Here is a 12856-nt window from a genome sequence, read left to right on the forward strand (position 1 = left end):
AGGTCGCCAGCTTGAGTGCGGACTCATCTGGCTTGAGCAAAGCTCACCAGCTTGGACCCAAGGTCGCTGGCTCGAGCAAGGGGTTACTCGGTCTGCTGTAGCCCCACAGTCAAGGCACATATGAGAAAGCAATCAATGAACAACTAAGGCAGTGGTAGTCAACCGAGTCCCTACCGCCTAGTAGTGGGCGTTCCAGCTTTCATGGTGGGCGGTAGTGGAGCAACCAAAGTATAAATAAAAAGATAGATTTAACTATAGTAAGTTGTTTTATAAAGATTTGTTCTGCCAAAATTAGCGAAAATCTGACATAAAGTACTTGGTAAGTAATTATTATTATATGCTTTAACTTGCTGTAACTCTGCTTCATAAATTTTATAAAGTTACTTCCCTACTTTATAAAATCACCATTACTGTGGAACCAGTGGGCAGTTAGAAAATTTTACTACTAACAGAGATACAAAAGTGGGCAGTAGATATAAAAAGGTTGAATACCCCTGAACTAAGGTGTCGAAACGAAAAACTAAAGATAATGCTTCTCATATCTCTCCTTTCCTGTCTGTCTGTCCCTATCTATCCCTCTCTCTGACTCTGTCTCTGAAAAAAAAAATAAAAGAAACCAGTCTCAGATTATATGAAGTATAAGTCCATTTCTATGTGACACTATCACAAAGACAAAGTCCTGGTGTCAGAGAAGCATAGTAGTTGCCAGGGGTCAGGGTGGGAAGGGGATGGCTACAGGGGCAGCACTAGAGAGTTCTCTGGGGCAATGGAGCTGTTCCTTGTCCTGGTGGCCATGCTGGTTAATGATCTTGACATGTGCTAAAAACTCATGGAACTGCACATCCACATGAGTCGATTTTACTGTATATTAATTTAAAATGAAAAAAAAACTCAAGCCAGCAAGAATATGAAAATTTTCTACGTCAGACTGGAGCTTTGACCCTTTCCTGACAAAGCTGTGCTTCATGGTCCAGGTTACAGCACTCAGAAAGGGCGCGGCAGGGCGCCGAGGAGCGGAGCCAGCAGCTGCAGCGGGACCTGGGCTGCAGGACAGGGGTGCTGCAGGAGCAGCTGTCCCAGCTGCACAGCCAGTGGTAGGAGCCCCAGGCCGCAGGTGGTTCCCACCGGGGAAACAGTATCCCCATTCATGGTTTGCCCGTGCAAGGCTGGAATTGGGATGAGAGCAGATGTACAAGGCCCATGATGAGAGAAGAGATGTCTGTCTTCCCCATTTCACAAGTGAGAAAATGGCCTTGGGGGGTTCAGTTCCCTCCCCAAAACTACTCAGCTGAGGTGAACTTTTGGTAGCTTTCTTCCCACTCCCAACCCCCGAGAATCTTCCATCATCAGCTGGCTCTGGGTGGAAATGGCAGAATCCATGTCGCACTCTTTCCCAGTGGTCTCCATCGCAGGAGGGGGTTCTGCTGTGCTCCTGAGTTTTTCAGACCTCTTCCCTTCCTCCTCATTTGTAAGCTGTCAAGTGTATGGCGTGCCTGCTTTGTCCTGCATGTTTCTGGTCTGTCTGGTGCAGGTGCAGGTGGCCCTGGGGGAGAGAACCTTGTTCCCATGCTTTGTTGAAGGGTCTAGAGAGGCTCATGAAGCAACTCAGTTTCCTGTGAATTGTTTCCTGTGAGGTGTCTTGGGTTGGATTGTGGGTTTTCCATGACAATCTCCCACTGAAACTAACTCACACTTATTTTGGGAAAACAGCTCAAGTCTAGAGAAAAAATTGAAATCAGAAAAAGAGCAAAGACAAGCACTACAGCGAGAATTACAGTGTGAGAAAGACACTTCCTCTCTCCTCCAAGCAGAGCTACAACAAGTAGAAGGATTAAAAAAGGTAAGCTGGACTGTTCTCAGGAAGAAAAGAGCTTCCAGCTTGAGAAACTCTTCCTGAAGCACCTGCCAGCATGCACGAGTCTCACCGCTGCAGAGCTAGGCCTTCTGCGTACCAGCGACCCAGGTCAGGAAGGCACTGTCCCCATACTCTCAGATCCTCCACTCTAGGAGGAAGGGGCAAGACAGATTGAAAGACGGAGCAAATTGGAGACTCGGTGATAAATGCTGTGAAGAGAACAAAACAGGAAACTGTCCTCACGGTGAAGCAGGGTGGTCTGGGAAAAGAGTGACAGTTAACTACAGACATAAAGGATGAGCATTGCCCCATAGCTCCCCCGGGCCTTCGGCCCCACAGCTTGGTCACACAGGCTTACCAGTGGTCAGTCACATTTTGTTTTTTTGTGCATGTGTTGGGGAAAGGGTGTGGAATTCAAAACTTACACCAAAGTATTTTCAGGTGGAGTAAAGGGGGTATGTCCCATGACACAGAACTTTCTAGAAGTCCTCTCCTACCATCTGTTGTTTCTTCTCCCCTCTCCAAGCCAGAGTGGCTTTTGAAGAACCTCTCCTCTCCCTAGTGATCACTCACCCCTGGCTTGGTGAGCTCCCTCACAAGTCTCCAGGCACTTTCCAACAAAAATCAAAAGGGCCTTTCTTTGCTCATTCAAGTTGAGAAGTAATACCCATTACCATGTTAAATACAACAAAATTTATGTCAGGAAGCTGCCTTAGCCCCAAGGATCCTCCTACAGAGAAGTTGAGGTGTAGAAAGGCCGCATGTGGCTTGGCAGTTCCATGAGCCTGGTACCGGACCCACCTGGAGAAATGTGGAGGCCAGAGATGTGCCCCTGCTGCCCAGATGGTAGTCAGCTCTGACCAGAATTGCCAGACCCCTTCCACTTTCTGGGGAGACGTATGGTGACTTTACAGTGAGAAAGACTGCAGACTACCTGAGTTCAAGGAGGTCCCATTCTGCAATCGGAGATGATCCCTGCTGGCACCCCCACCTGCTGCTTCCCTGCAGTACCTGGCCACACCTTCCGGTGAGGGGAGGCCTCCAGAGGAAGAGATGACTTCAGAAATGGACTAGAGTCAGGTCTAGTCTGGGGGAGATTAGGGCCCTGGTTCAGTCGGCTTCCTGGGAATGACCAAGGACCATGTGGTTCTTGGGACCCAGGATACCTGACCCTGGGCAGAGTGGCTGACCACCTCTGGGGTGAAAGTGTGGACTGGCATTTGCTGACAATGTTTACTGGTTTTCTCTTGCAAATTTACTACCCATTCTCCACACTGGTGATGGTCTTGAAATGGATTTTGCCCTCTAATAGCTTATCATGCTCAGAATAAACCCAAATTTGTGTACACAGCTTTGAGTGCCCCTCCCTCTGCTTATAACACCTCAGCTCCACTGCCTGCCTTCTGCTTCTTCACTGTGACACTTCTTGGTGTCTCTGCCCAAATCTCGGCTCAGCCAGGAGACTCTAGGTCTTAGCCTTCCTTGGCCTTATTCACTTGGGAAATTTAACGAGCACTTTCCAGAAAGAGTTTATTCAAATGAGGCTTTGCTGCTACAAGCTTCACATAATTCTATACAAGTTGCATCTGTGTATTTATTTAGGTGGTTGTAGATTTTAAACATCTTTTAATAGAAACTCACATGGGCAAAGCCCTCCTTGCCCTGTGAGGGTGACTGCTGGAAGCACAGCCCTCCTGTCCCATGTCCTTACCCCACTGCAGAGCTGCTCTCCTGCCCCTGCCTGGCCTGGAGAGGCCTGTGAGGGTAACCATGCAATCACCCTGTCTTGAATGAGGTTAACACAACAAAACTGCCATTTGCTCTTGAAAAACATTCTGACCTGCTTGTTTCCACTATTCCTAATCCTTATAAAAAAGGACTTTCAATTCTGTGTCAAGTGTCTGATTTGTTCATTTCAGGAGCTACGAGAGCTACAGGCTGAGAAGGCAGAGTTACAGAAGGTTTGTGACGAGCAGGAACAAACCCTCCAGGAAATGGGATTACATCTCAGCCAGTAAGAACCCGCTGCCCTCCCTCCCATGAAGGGTCACACCAGCCTGCCCACCACATGACTTAAGTCCCAAACCAATGTCCTGTTAGTGGAGGAAGAGCCAGTCAAGGAGGCCTGCCAGCTACTTGAGGGTGACCTCCTCAGAAAGTTAGGTCTCAGAGGCACAGAACCCTGTGTTCACTAACTCAGTATCTAGGTCCCAAGGGATCCATAGGGGTGCTCAGCCGAGTGCTTGTTGAGCCTGCAGTCAAACCACAGGGAATGCTGTGAGTTGAGAATTCCAGCCCACCATGCACCCTGCCTTTCCCAGAAGAAATGCTCACTCCTGCTGAGTTCATCTGTCTCCCTGGCTGGTGCCGAAGTAGTGCACACCCTGGGGGTTCTGTCTCCCCTTTGGCATGGCAGCTCTCCTGGTGTTCCTGTCCTGCCGGGACAATCTGATGGGCCACACTGCAAACTGTGGACCTTACATTTGTGTGATCATTGCATTTCCAAACGCAGTGAATATCTTTGTCCCCTTACGAGTCAGGTGACAGAAAAACAACTCAAACTGACTTAAGTAAAATAAGCCATCAGGAATCAGCCTCTGCCTCCCACCTCTGCTGTCCTGTTGCTTACCTCACAGGTGGGTCTGGCCCTCACGGGGCAGAATGGCAGTCGGCAGGGCTGGCTCTGAGAACAGAAGTTTCTCTTTCCCTAGCATTCCCACAGAGCCCCAGGTTGACTAAGTGCTCCCACCTGAGTCCTCTCACAAGAGCAGTGACCAGAGATGGAGCCTCTCATGACCAGCACAGCATGGGTTCAGGCCCAGTGCTGAATACAATGTGACCAGAAAGGTCCAAGGTGGTGACCAACAAGCAAGACACAGATGTGCACCATCTCAGGGTTTTTCTCAGTCTGAAAAGTTGGAAAGTCTAAAGAAAGCAGGCTCACAAAAGTATTAAGAAAAATAAGGAAGGAAATGGAAATGTTATGGCTCTGGTGGGAAGTGAGGTGGAGATGTCCCACCAATCGCATTGTTCTAGATCAGCCCAGAGCTCCTGATCCGTCCCTTCCACCCTGAGGCCTGCCACCTTTCCCTCTGAGTGCCCTGCTTCTGGCTTCTGGCCAGTACTTGCCCCCTGTCCCCACCCTGAGGCCTCCTGGATAGTGGGGAGGCTGGGTGTCCACCCACACTTGGAGCACGGACAGCTCTGAGGGTGTCCGAGACTAACCAGCACCAGGTCTGGAGGCTGATAGACAGCTGGCTCCTGGGTTTGAGTAGTGGTCAGAGAGGAAGGAAAGGACAGTGTGGGTGTGGTTTGCCGTGTCCCTGTGCACCGCCTTCTTCTCAGGTGGCTTGCACCTTGCTCCTACCTGTCGTCTTCACACTGGACAGACTGCAAGCAGAGAGCACCCTCCTAATCTAGGGGGCTTTGGGCCTCAGAAACGTGGCTGTGTCCTAATCCGGGAAATGAAGGCTTGTCGTGGGCAGCCTCACACTACTCCTGCCTGACCGGCAGCAGACTGCCCTTCGTGCAGCTTCCCACTTCTCATAAGCCCACACCAGCTGACAGAAGGGAAAGCCTGTTCTCAGACCCTCCACGTTCTACAGACACGGCTGCCCAGTTATTGCAGAAACATCTGGGTTCTTCCTAAATTGTATTTCCCAGGAAAGCCCTTATGTGCTCAAGGCTGCCATCTTGACCTTGTTCCGCAGGTCTGTCTATCCCAGGCAGCCTCTGGGCCCATCAATCTGCTGGTCTATTTCTGCAGTGCAGGGAGGGCTGAGTGCCTGTGATCTTTCTTGAAGTCACAGGGTCTTCTGTAGGCCCTGATGTTTGGTTTCCTGAGCCCTCTCCAGAAGTCTAGCCTGTGTCTCAAAGCACTGACACTGGAACCCTTGCTTCAGGCTAAACCAAGGACAGTTTAAGCTAATCTCGGCTTTTAAGAAAGGGCTCAGACCATTCTCCCAAAATTATAGTGTTTCATTTTTTCCCCTGTATTTCTGCCAGCTTAGACCACATTCAGTACTGTCTTTTATATGGGCATCTAAGGAATTGTTCTTACACTAACAAGACTGGAGCAAGAACAAATGACTGTGCCCTCTTAGTCTTCAGGAAGGCCAGGGAGAGCCCTAAGGATGTGGGTTCCTGCCATAGGGGTGAGGGGGGCCCCACCTGGTAAAGGAGTGCCCACTCACACACTGACACATGTCATGTGCAGGAATGTTTGCTCAGAGACGTCAGAAACCTAGCTTCTGTGAGATAATTCTCAATTTTTCAAATGGCTGCAATTATATTTCAAACTCATTTTCAACCCTTGCAGGCTAAATGGTCTGGTTGGTGGCCAGATTTAATCCACAGGCTTAGCTTCAGATCTCGACATACGTGAGCCAACGAATGAGGGGACTTTGGGATTATAAAAAGGTGGAAAAAAGAAAAAAAAGGTGGAAAGCATTTTGGAACAAGTCAGGTTATCATACTCCTAAGTGGTTACCCTCACAAAGCCAGACCCTGTGGGTTAGCTTTGTTCATTTAAGAGCCTCTCTCACTGCTATGATTGATCTCTCCTTCTTTAAAGGTCAAAGCTGAAGATGGAAGACATCAAAGAAGTAAATAAGGCACTGAAGGTACTGAATTATTCATATTATTAGCCTAAAGAGCCACTCCTGTGACTATTAGCTCATACTAATATCCTGCAGGCTCCTGGTTTTTCTCCCAACAGTCAGGTAAGAAATCTGTGGTTGAATTGTGGTTCTTAGCACTTATTTATATATAAAATGCTGCTCAGAGCCTTGTCATACTGCTGAGATGGCAGTCCTAACAAGTGGCAGGCCCCGGCTAAAACCAAGGTCTTCGGATTTCTATTCCTCTGCCACCAGCTGTAGTGTGACAGTAGGCCTAGATCACCGGTGCCCTAATGAAAGAGTTGAAAGGTGGCAGGAAGAGGTCCAGGGATTTTTTTTTTAAGTAGTGAGAGTGATCCCTGGCCAGGTAACTTAGTTGGTTGGAGTGCTGTACCAACACACCAAGGTTGCAGGGTCAATCCCTGGTCAGGGCACATACAGGAAGCAACCAGTGAAAGTACAACTAGGTGGAACAGCAAATTGATATTTCTCCCTCTCTCTCTAAAATCAGTAATTTTTTTAAAATCTATTGATTTTTAGAGAAGGGAGACAGAGACAGAGAAACATTGATGCTTTATACAATGGAGCTACCCAGCCAAGGCTATCAGTAAAATTAATTTTAAAAAATAAAAAAGTGAGAATAAGACCTTTTCTTCCAACTGAGGGACGAGGAGCCTTCCTGCAGTGTCCATGGTGTTTCTGGGAACCACTGAAACCCTGAGCAGTGTCTAGGTCAAGGTCATTTTGGGGAGGGCAGGATATACCACTTGAGCAGGAGCATTTGGACCAGGTTGACCCAGTATAGGTGTCCGGCCAGCCTGCTGGGGTGGGGGGACAGCAAGAAAGAAGGGACAGATGCTCTGGAGCCCTCCCTAGGCAGTTCAGAGCAAAAGGGACAGCCCACCAGTACACAGCAGCTTCCCCAAGGGGCCCTCCAGTGTACGCTAGAAGCGAGACCGAAAGACTGGGCATCTCACTCCCAAGGGCACGCAGTCAGAAGCAGTAAAGGGTCATAGCACCTACTAGCACCCGTACTTGGAACTACCATCCATATATCCTCCCTGTAGAGTGAAAGCTCCTTCCATGTAACTACTATTGTAAGCTGAGCTGTGTTTGTATATCTCTGTACTGGACACAGCTGACAGCACCATAGGGAGGACAGAAATCAGGACTCAAGACTTTTAGAGCCTCTTTCAAAGCCTCAGTTAGTTGCCTCCTCTGTGTTGCTCTGAGGATTGGGAGGTCGGTGTGGGTAGGCAGGGCTTCCCATCTCCATGGCAGGAACCACTGTGGCAGATTATTTTTATCTGGCTAATGGCGTTGGCCCTTTTCCCTTCTGCCAGTTCAGGAGGCATTTTGGAGTGCCTCAGCCAGAGCTGGGCTTTAAGCACCAGATTCTGACTCTTGGACTGTCAGCCAGAGGACATATATTGAAAGGAGGTATACAGGAGGCTGGAGAATCTGGCTTGAGGCCCAGGGGGAAGCATGCATAGGCTTGGAAACCAGAGCCAGATAGCAGGGTAGGTCTGCAGCTGAGTTCCAGCTGTGACCAAATGGAAACACACTTGAGAGCCACTTCAGGTGGAGAAAAGGCAGTCCTTCGAAAGGAATGTATGCTATTAGGAAGGGACAGCAGATAATGGGCAGCCAGTACACAACTACCAGTCCATCAAGAGCTGACCATCAATGTTCTCTCCTCTAGGGCCACACTTGGCTGAAAGATGATGAAGCTGTGCACTGTAAGCAGTGTGAAAAGGAGTTCTCCATTTCCCGGAGAAAGGTATGTGGGTTAGGCTCCACCATGCGCCCAGGGACTAAGCTGGTGCCCCGCTGAGAGTCCCCTTCCTCTGGTTCTGGAAAAAGCCCTGGGGATTCAGCCCACTGCACTATGGTCACATTCACTGATATGCCAGCCTATTCAGACTGCCCCCTTTTGAGGGTGTCCTGGCCAGTCAGTCATAGGCCTTGTCCCCACCACAGTCCTTCCAATGATTGGCAGATTTCTTTGGGGTCTGGCTGCTTGTGTACAGAACTGGTTTAGGTGAATGTTTCGTCAAAAAATTCTTGAACCCTGGCCAGGTAGCTCACCCCCATACGTCAGGGTTGCAGATTCATTCCCTGTTCAGGGTACATACAAGAGTCAAGCAATGAGTGCATAAATAAGTAGAACAACAAATCGAAGTTTCTCTCTCTCAATTCAATTTTTAAAAAGAAAAAGGGAGAAAATTCTAAGCAACAGGACCAAAATCTGCCTGTTAGTCAAAAACAGAACCTATGATGAATCTATGGTTAGCAGGTCTCAGGACAGGCATCCTAGTACTGTAGTACCAAAAGCTAGCAGGCCATCTGAGCAGGGCACCTGCTCCTCATGACCTGCTCCCGGTGAACCTACTTCCCTGTCTATGTAGCCTGCCTTCAGGTCCCAAGAACAGAAGGATCTGGGCCCAGCGGTGGTCCAGGATTAACAGGACCATGATTGACCAGTTGGGCAGGACAGGCATGGGTACTTATTAAAAGAGAATGCCTACACTGGCACCACCACCCCATCTGTTACCATGTGGATGCTTTCTTGTCTGCCCCCATTAAAACTGTCTCTGTGGAAAAAAGGAAGCAAAATTCCCAATTCTATTATAGTTGGAATAAGCAGCAGCCCTGCTGAGGCTGCCTTTGAGATCACACTTGTTCACAAAGACTGCTGGAGATCGGGGTTCCACAAGCCTGGCTCTCCCTACAGTAGTTCAAAGTCCATCTTCTAGCCTGATGGGGGTGGGCCAGTTGGCAGAAGTAATATATACAGCCAAGAGGAACAGAGGCCACACAGGTACTGTTCTTGGTGTTTGCTATGTGCCCAAGGTTTGTGGCAGCTCTGCTTACAAAGCAAGACTCGCCCACCTCAGGAAGGGCTAGTACAATGGCCTTAGGTCAGCACCATAAACACAGCAGTCACAAAGGATGGTCCAGACTCAAGTCCAGTGAAACACATTTTTTTTTTTAATGAGAGGAGGGGAGAAAATACAGATTCCTGCATGTGCCCCGATGGGGATCTACCTGGCAACCAGTCTGGGGCCAATGTTCAAATCAGCCAAGCTATCCCTCAGCACCCAGGGCCAGCACTCAAATCAGTCGAGCTACTGGCTGCGAGAAGAAGAAAGAGGAGGAGGAGAGGGAGGAAAATATAAGCAGATGGTTGCTTCTCATGTGTCCTCTGACCAGGGATCAAACCCAGGACTTCTGCCTACCTGGCTGATGCTCTATCCACTGAGCCTATCAGCCAGGGCCATGAAACACATTTTAAAGAAAAAGAACTTCATTCCTGTGACACCCCTCCATCCCTCCATGGATTTTACAGGAATGTCAATGTAGAAACAAAGGTCTAGAGCAGTGGTCGGCAAACTCATTAGTCAACAGAGCCAAATATCAACAGTACAACGATTGAAATTTCTTTTGAGAGCCTATTTTTTTTTTTCTGAAGTTGGAAACAGGGAGGCAGTCAGACAGACTCCCGCATGCGCCCGACCGGGATCCACCCGGCACGCCCACCAGGGGGCGAGGCTCTGTTGCAATCAGAGCCATTCTAGCGCCCGGGCCAACTTTGCTCCAATGGAGCCTTGGCTGCGGGAGGGGAAGAGAGAGACAGAGAGGAAGGAGAGGGGGAGGGGTGGAGAAGCAGATGGGTGCTTCTCCTGTGTGCCCTGGCCAGGAATCGAACCTGGGACTCCTGCACGCCAGGCCGACGCTCTACCACTGAGCAAACCTGCCAGGGATGAGAGCCTAATTTTTTAAACTTAAACTATATAGGTAGGTACATTCCTTACCAAGGTAGTGCCCACACATGGTATTTTGTGGAAGAGCCACACTCAAGGGCCCAAAGAGCCACAGTTTGCCGACCAGGGGACTAGAGAAAACCTTTCCAAACTGGTCCATGTCTCTGGCAGAGGGCTCTGGATGTAGTAAACTCTGAAAGCCTGAAAATCCAGACTGTGCTACGGCAGACCAGAAGCGCAGCATGTGGCATGACTGCTTCTTTTCTGTCCTCTAGCACCATTGCCGAAACTGCGGCCACATCTTCTGCAGCACATGCTCCGGTAATGAGCTGGCCCTGCCCTCCTACCCCAAGCCTGTACGAGTGTGTGACAGCTGCCACACCCTGCTCCTGCAGCGCTGCTCAACTGGCTCCTAAGGGGCTCAAGAACAAGTTCCTGGGCCGAGCTGCTGGCACTCTGGAACATAGGACTCCTGCTGGAGGCCCCTCACCTTTCCTTTCAAGAGTTGTATGTAATGAACTCTGGATTCAAACTTCCTTCTTACTTGGCTGCTTCTCTGGCTTTGGGGCAAATATAACTACATGGTTTTCCTACTGTCATTCACTCTTCAAAGAATTAACCTATTTTGTGGTAGTTATACTAGTGCAGTGAGTAACCAGCTCCTTTCTCTCCCACTCCTCCTTGAGCCTTCCCTGCCTGAGTCAAGAAATGGACCATTTCACATCATTGGCCCTGCAATAAAATCTTTTATTTTTCACCCTACTGCAGAAAATGAAGGAGCTTGTGTGTCAACTTCAGAATTAGCCTCTGGAGGACGCCTCAGAGCAACCCCCACTTGGTGGCCCTTTGGTGACTGTGTTTGGGGTAATGGCTGAGAAGCCTGCTGGGTTCTGGGGTACGGGCTGTGCTCTGCATACGTGAACCAAGGACAAGTTGGGTCAGTATGTCCAGCAATGGCACAGGAAGTGACCTTAAAGTCTGTCCCCAAAGTTCAGTAGTTGTTCCCCTTCCATACTCAGGAGTTCATACAGGTAATGACAGATGGAAACACCTATGGGGAAGCACCTGCAGGGTTTGAATTTCAGCAGTGCTAGGACAGGTGTTAACTGTGGGCTGTGAAAACTGGCTCAGGGTCTTCCTTCTCTAAGCACATGCTCACCCTCTCCCTCAGACCATAGTCAGTGGCGTCAAATGGTCGAAACCAGTGACTGTCGACTAGTGAGTCCATTTGTGGGCTGGGCTTCAGCCTTCTCCACCCTTAGTGGACTCACCTTACTGCCCTTCGCAGCACCTCGTACCAGTTCCTCTGGACTGCTCTCAGCTGGCCAGCCCCTGCTGGAGGCCCTGGCTCTCTTCCTGGGAGGGCTCTCCCTGCAGAAGGTGCACCCACAGCCTGGCTCAGGACCCACATCTGCTGCCCTTTAAATACATCTTTAGGTTATGGATGAGAGACAAGAGGTTCTGTGAGGTTAGGTCCCAGAATCTGTGTGCAGCCAGTCTCCAAAACAAAACCATGCCCAACTCCAAAGCCATGGTTATTCCAAGCTACATGTTTTCAAACCCTACCAGGGACTCACCCTCCCAAGCTTTTTAAATATTCGTGGCACTTTTCCCAAAACATTTACATATTGCTGCACTACCCGGAACTGATCTAGCATTAGATATATGTACCTTGTCTTCTATGCACCCAATTTGGACCCCAGCTTGCTGGGGACCTTTAGATGAGTCACATCACTTCTGAGCCTTAGTTATCTGCATGTACAAAAGGAAGCAGGGCAATACTTCCCAACTTCTGCACTGTTCTGAAGGCTAAGTATATAACAATGTGCCCACCACTGTACCACTGCCACACTCGGTACTTTTCCTTTTATCACACCTATTTTATTCCCCAACCTCAACCCCTCAAACTGCACTTCAAACAAATATTATTCACAAAGAATTCTTGTGCCAATTACCAATATTTAGCTGCATGGAAGAGCAAACTTTTTTTACTCAAGGATCACATATGCACTGAGTTTTGGGACCCCCTCTGGTCTGGCAACCTTCTCCTGACTTGGACAAAGGACAGATGGTCTAAGGCAGTAGTCTCAAGCTTTAAGTGCACAGGTTGATTACCTGGGGACTGAAGTGGAGATTTGTATTAAAATGCAGACTGAGTGTCTGGAGGTTCTGGTCATTCCTAACAAGCTCCCAGGATACTGGTCCACAGAATGCAAGGTTCTTAAAAGAACCAGAATATTCTGGATTAGCTCATTTATTCGTTTCTAGTTCTAGTCCCTTTCCCTTCCCTCCTCCCTCCATGTTTTCCAACAACAAAAAAATATTCCTGTGTAAAACAAGTTAACTAAAACTCAGGGAAGGAACCCTCCGAGCCTTCTAAACATCAGGGATCTTCAACCCAGACATTTAATGACTTAGCCAAGATCTCAATAGCAAATACTAGGTTTAGACTAGCTAAAAAAAAAAAAAAATAGCGCTCACCCTGAAAATAGAACCTGCTGGACAAGCAACATGATACATTCCAAGCACACCAGTGTATCCATAGCTCTTCCCGACAGGGTAGAGCAGTACAAGAGGCAGCAGAGGGCATGCAGCAGGGCATGAGGCTCTTCAAGGCC

The 12856-nt window shown here is 48.9% G+C and overlaps 1 protein-coding gene across 2 annotated transcripts in view; it reads left to right on the plus strand.

The window, feature by feature from the left end:
• Positions 1–11000, plus strand: part of RUFY1 (RUN and FYVE domain containing 1) — a 117096-nt gene extending 106096 nt beyond the window's left edge. For both annotated transcript variants that reach the window (XM_066342386.1, XM_066342387.1), the window contains 6 exons: positions 975–1094; positions 1711–1840; positions 3775–3869; positions 6429–6477; positions 8177–8254; positions 10514–11000. In XM_066342386.1, coding sequence (XP_066198483.1) covers positions 975–1094; positions 1711–1840; positions 3775–3869; positions 6429–6477; positions 8177–8254; positions 10514–10654 — 613 coding nt within the window. In that variant the 3' untranslated portion in view covers positions 10655–11000. The remainder of the gene's footprint in view (positions 1–974; positions 1095–1710; positions 1841–3774; positions 3870–6428; positions 6478–8176; positions 8255–10513) is intronic.
• The last annotated feature ends 1856 nt before the right edge of the window (positions 11001–12856 follow it).

The sequence above is a fragment of the Saccopteryx leptura genome, chromosome 6 (assembly GCF_036850995.1).
Source record: "Saccopteryx leptura isolate mSacLep1 chromosome 6, mSacLep1_pri_phased_curated, whole genome shotgun sequence".
Taxonomy (NCBI): Eukaryota; Metazoa; Chordata; class Mammalia; order Chiroptera; family Emballonuridae; genus Saccopteryx; species Saccopteryx leptura.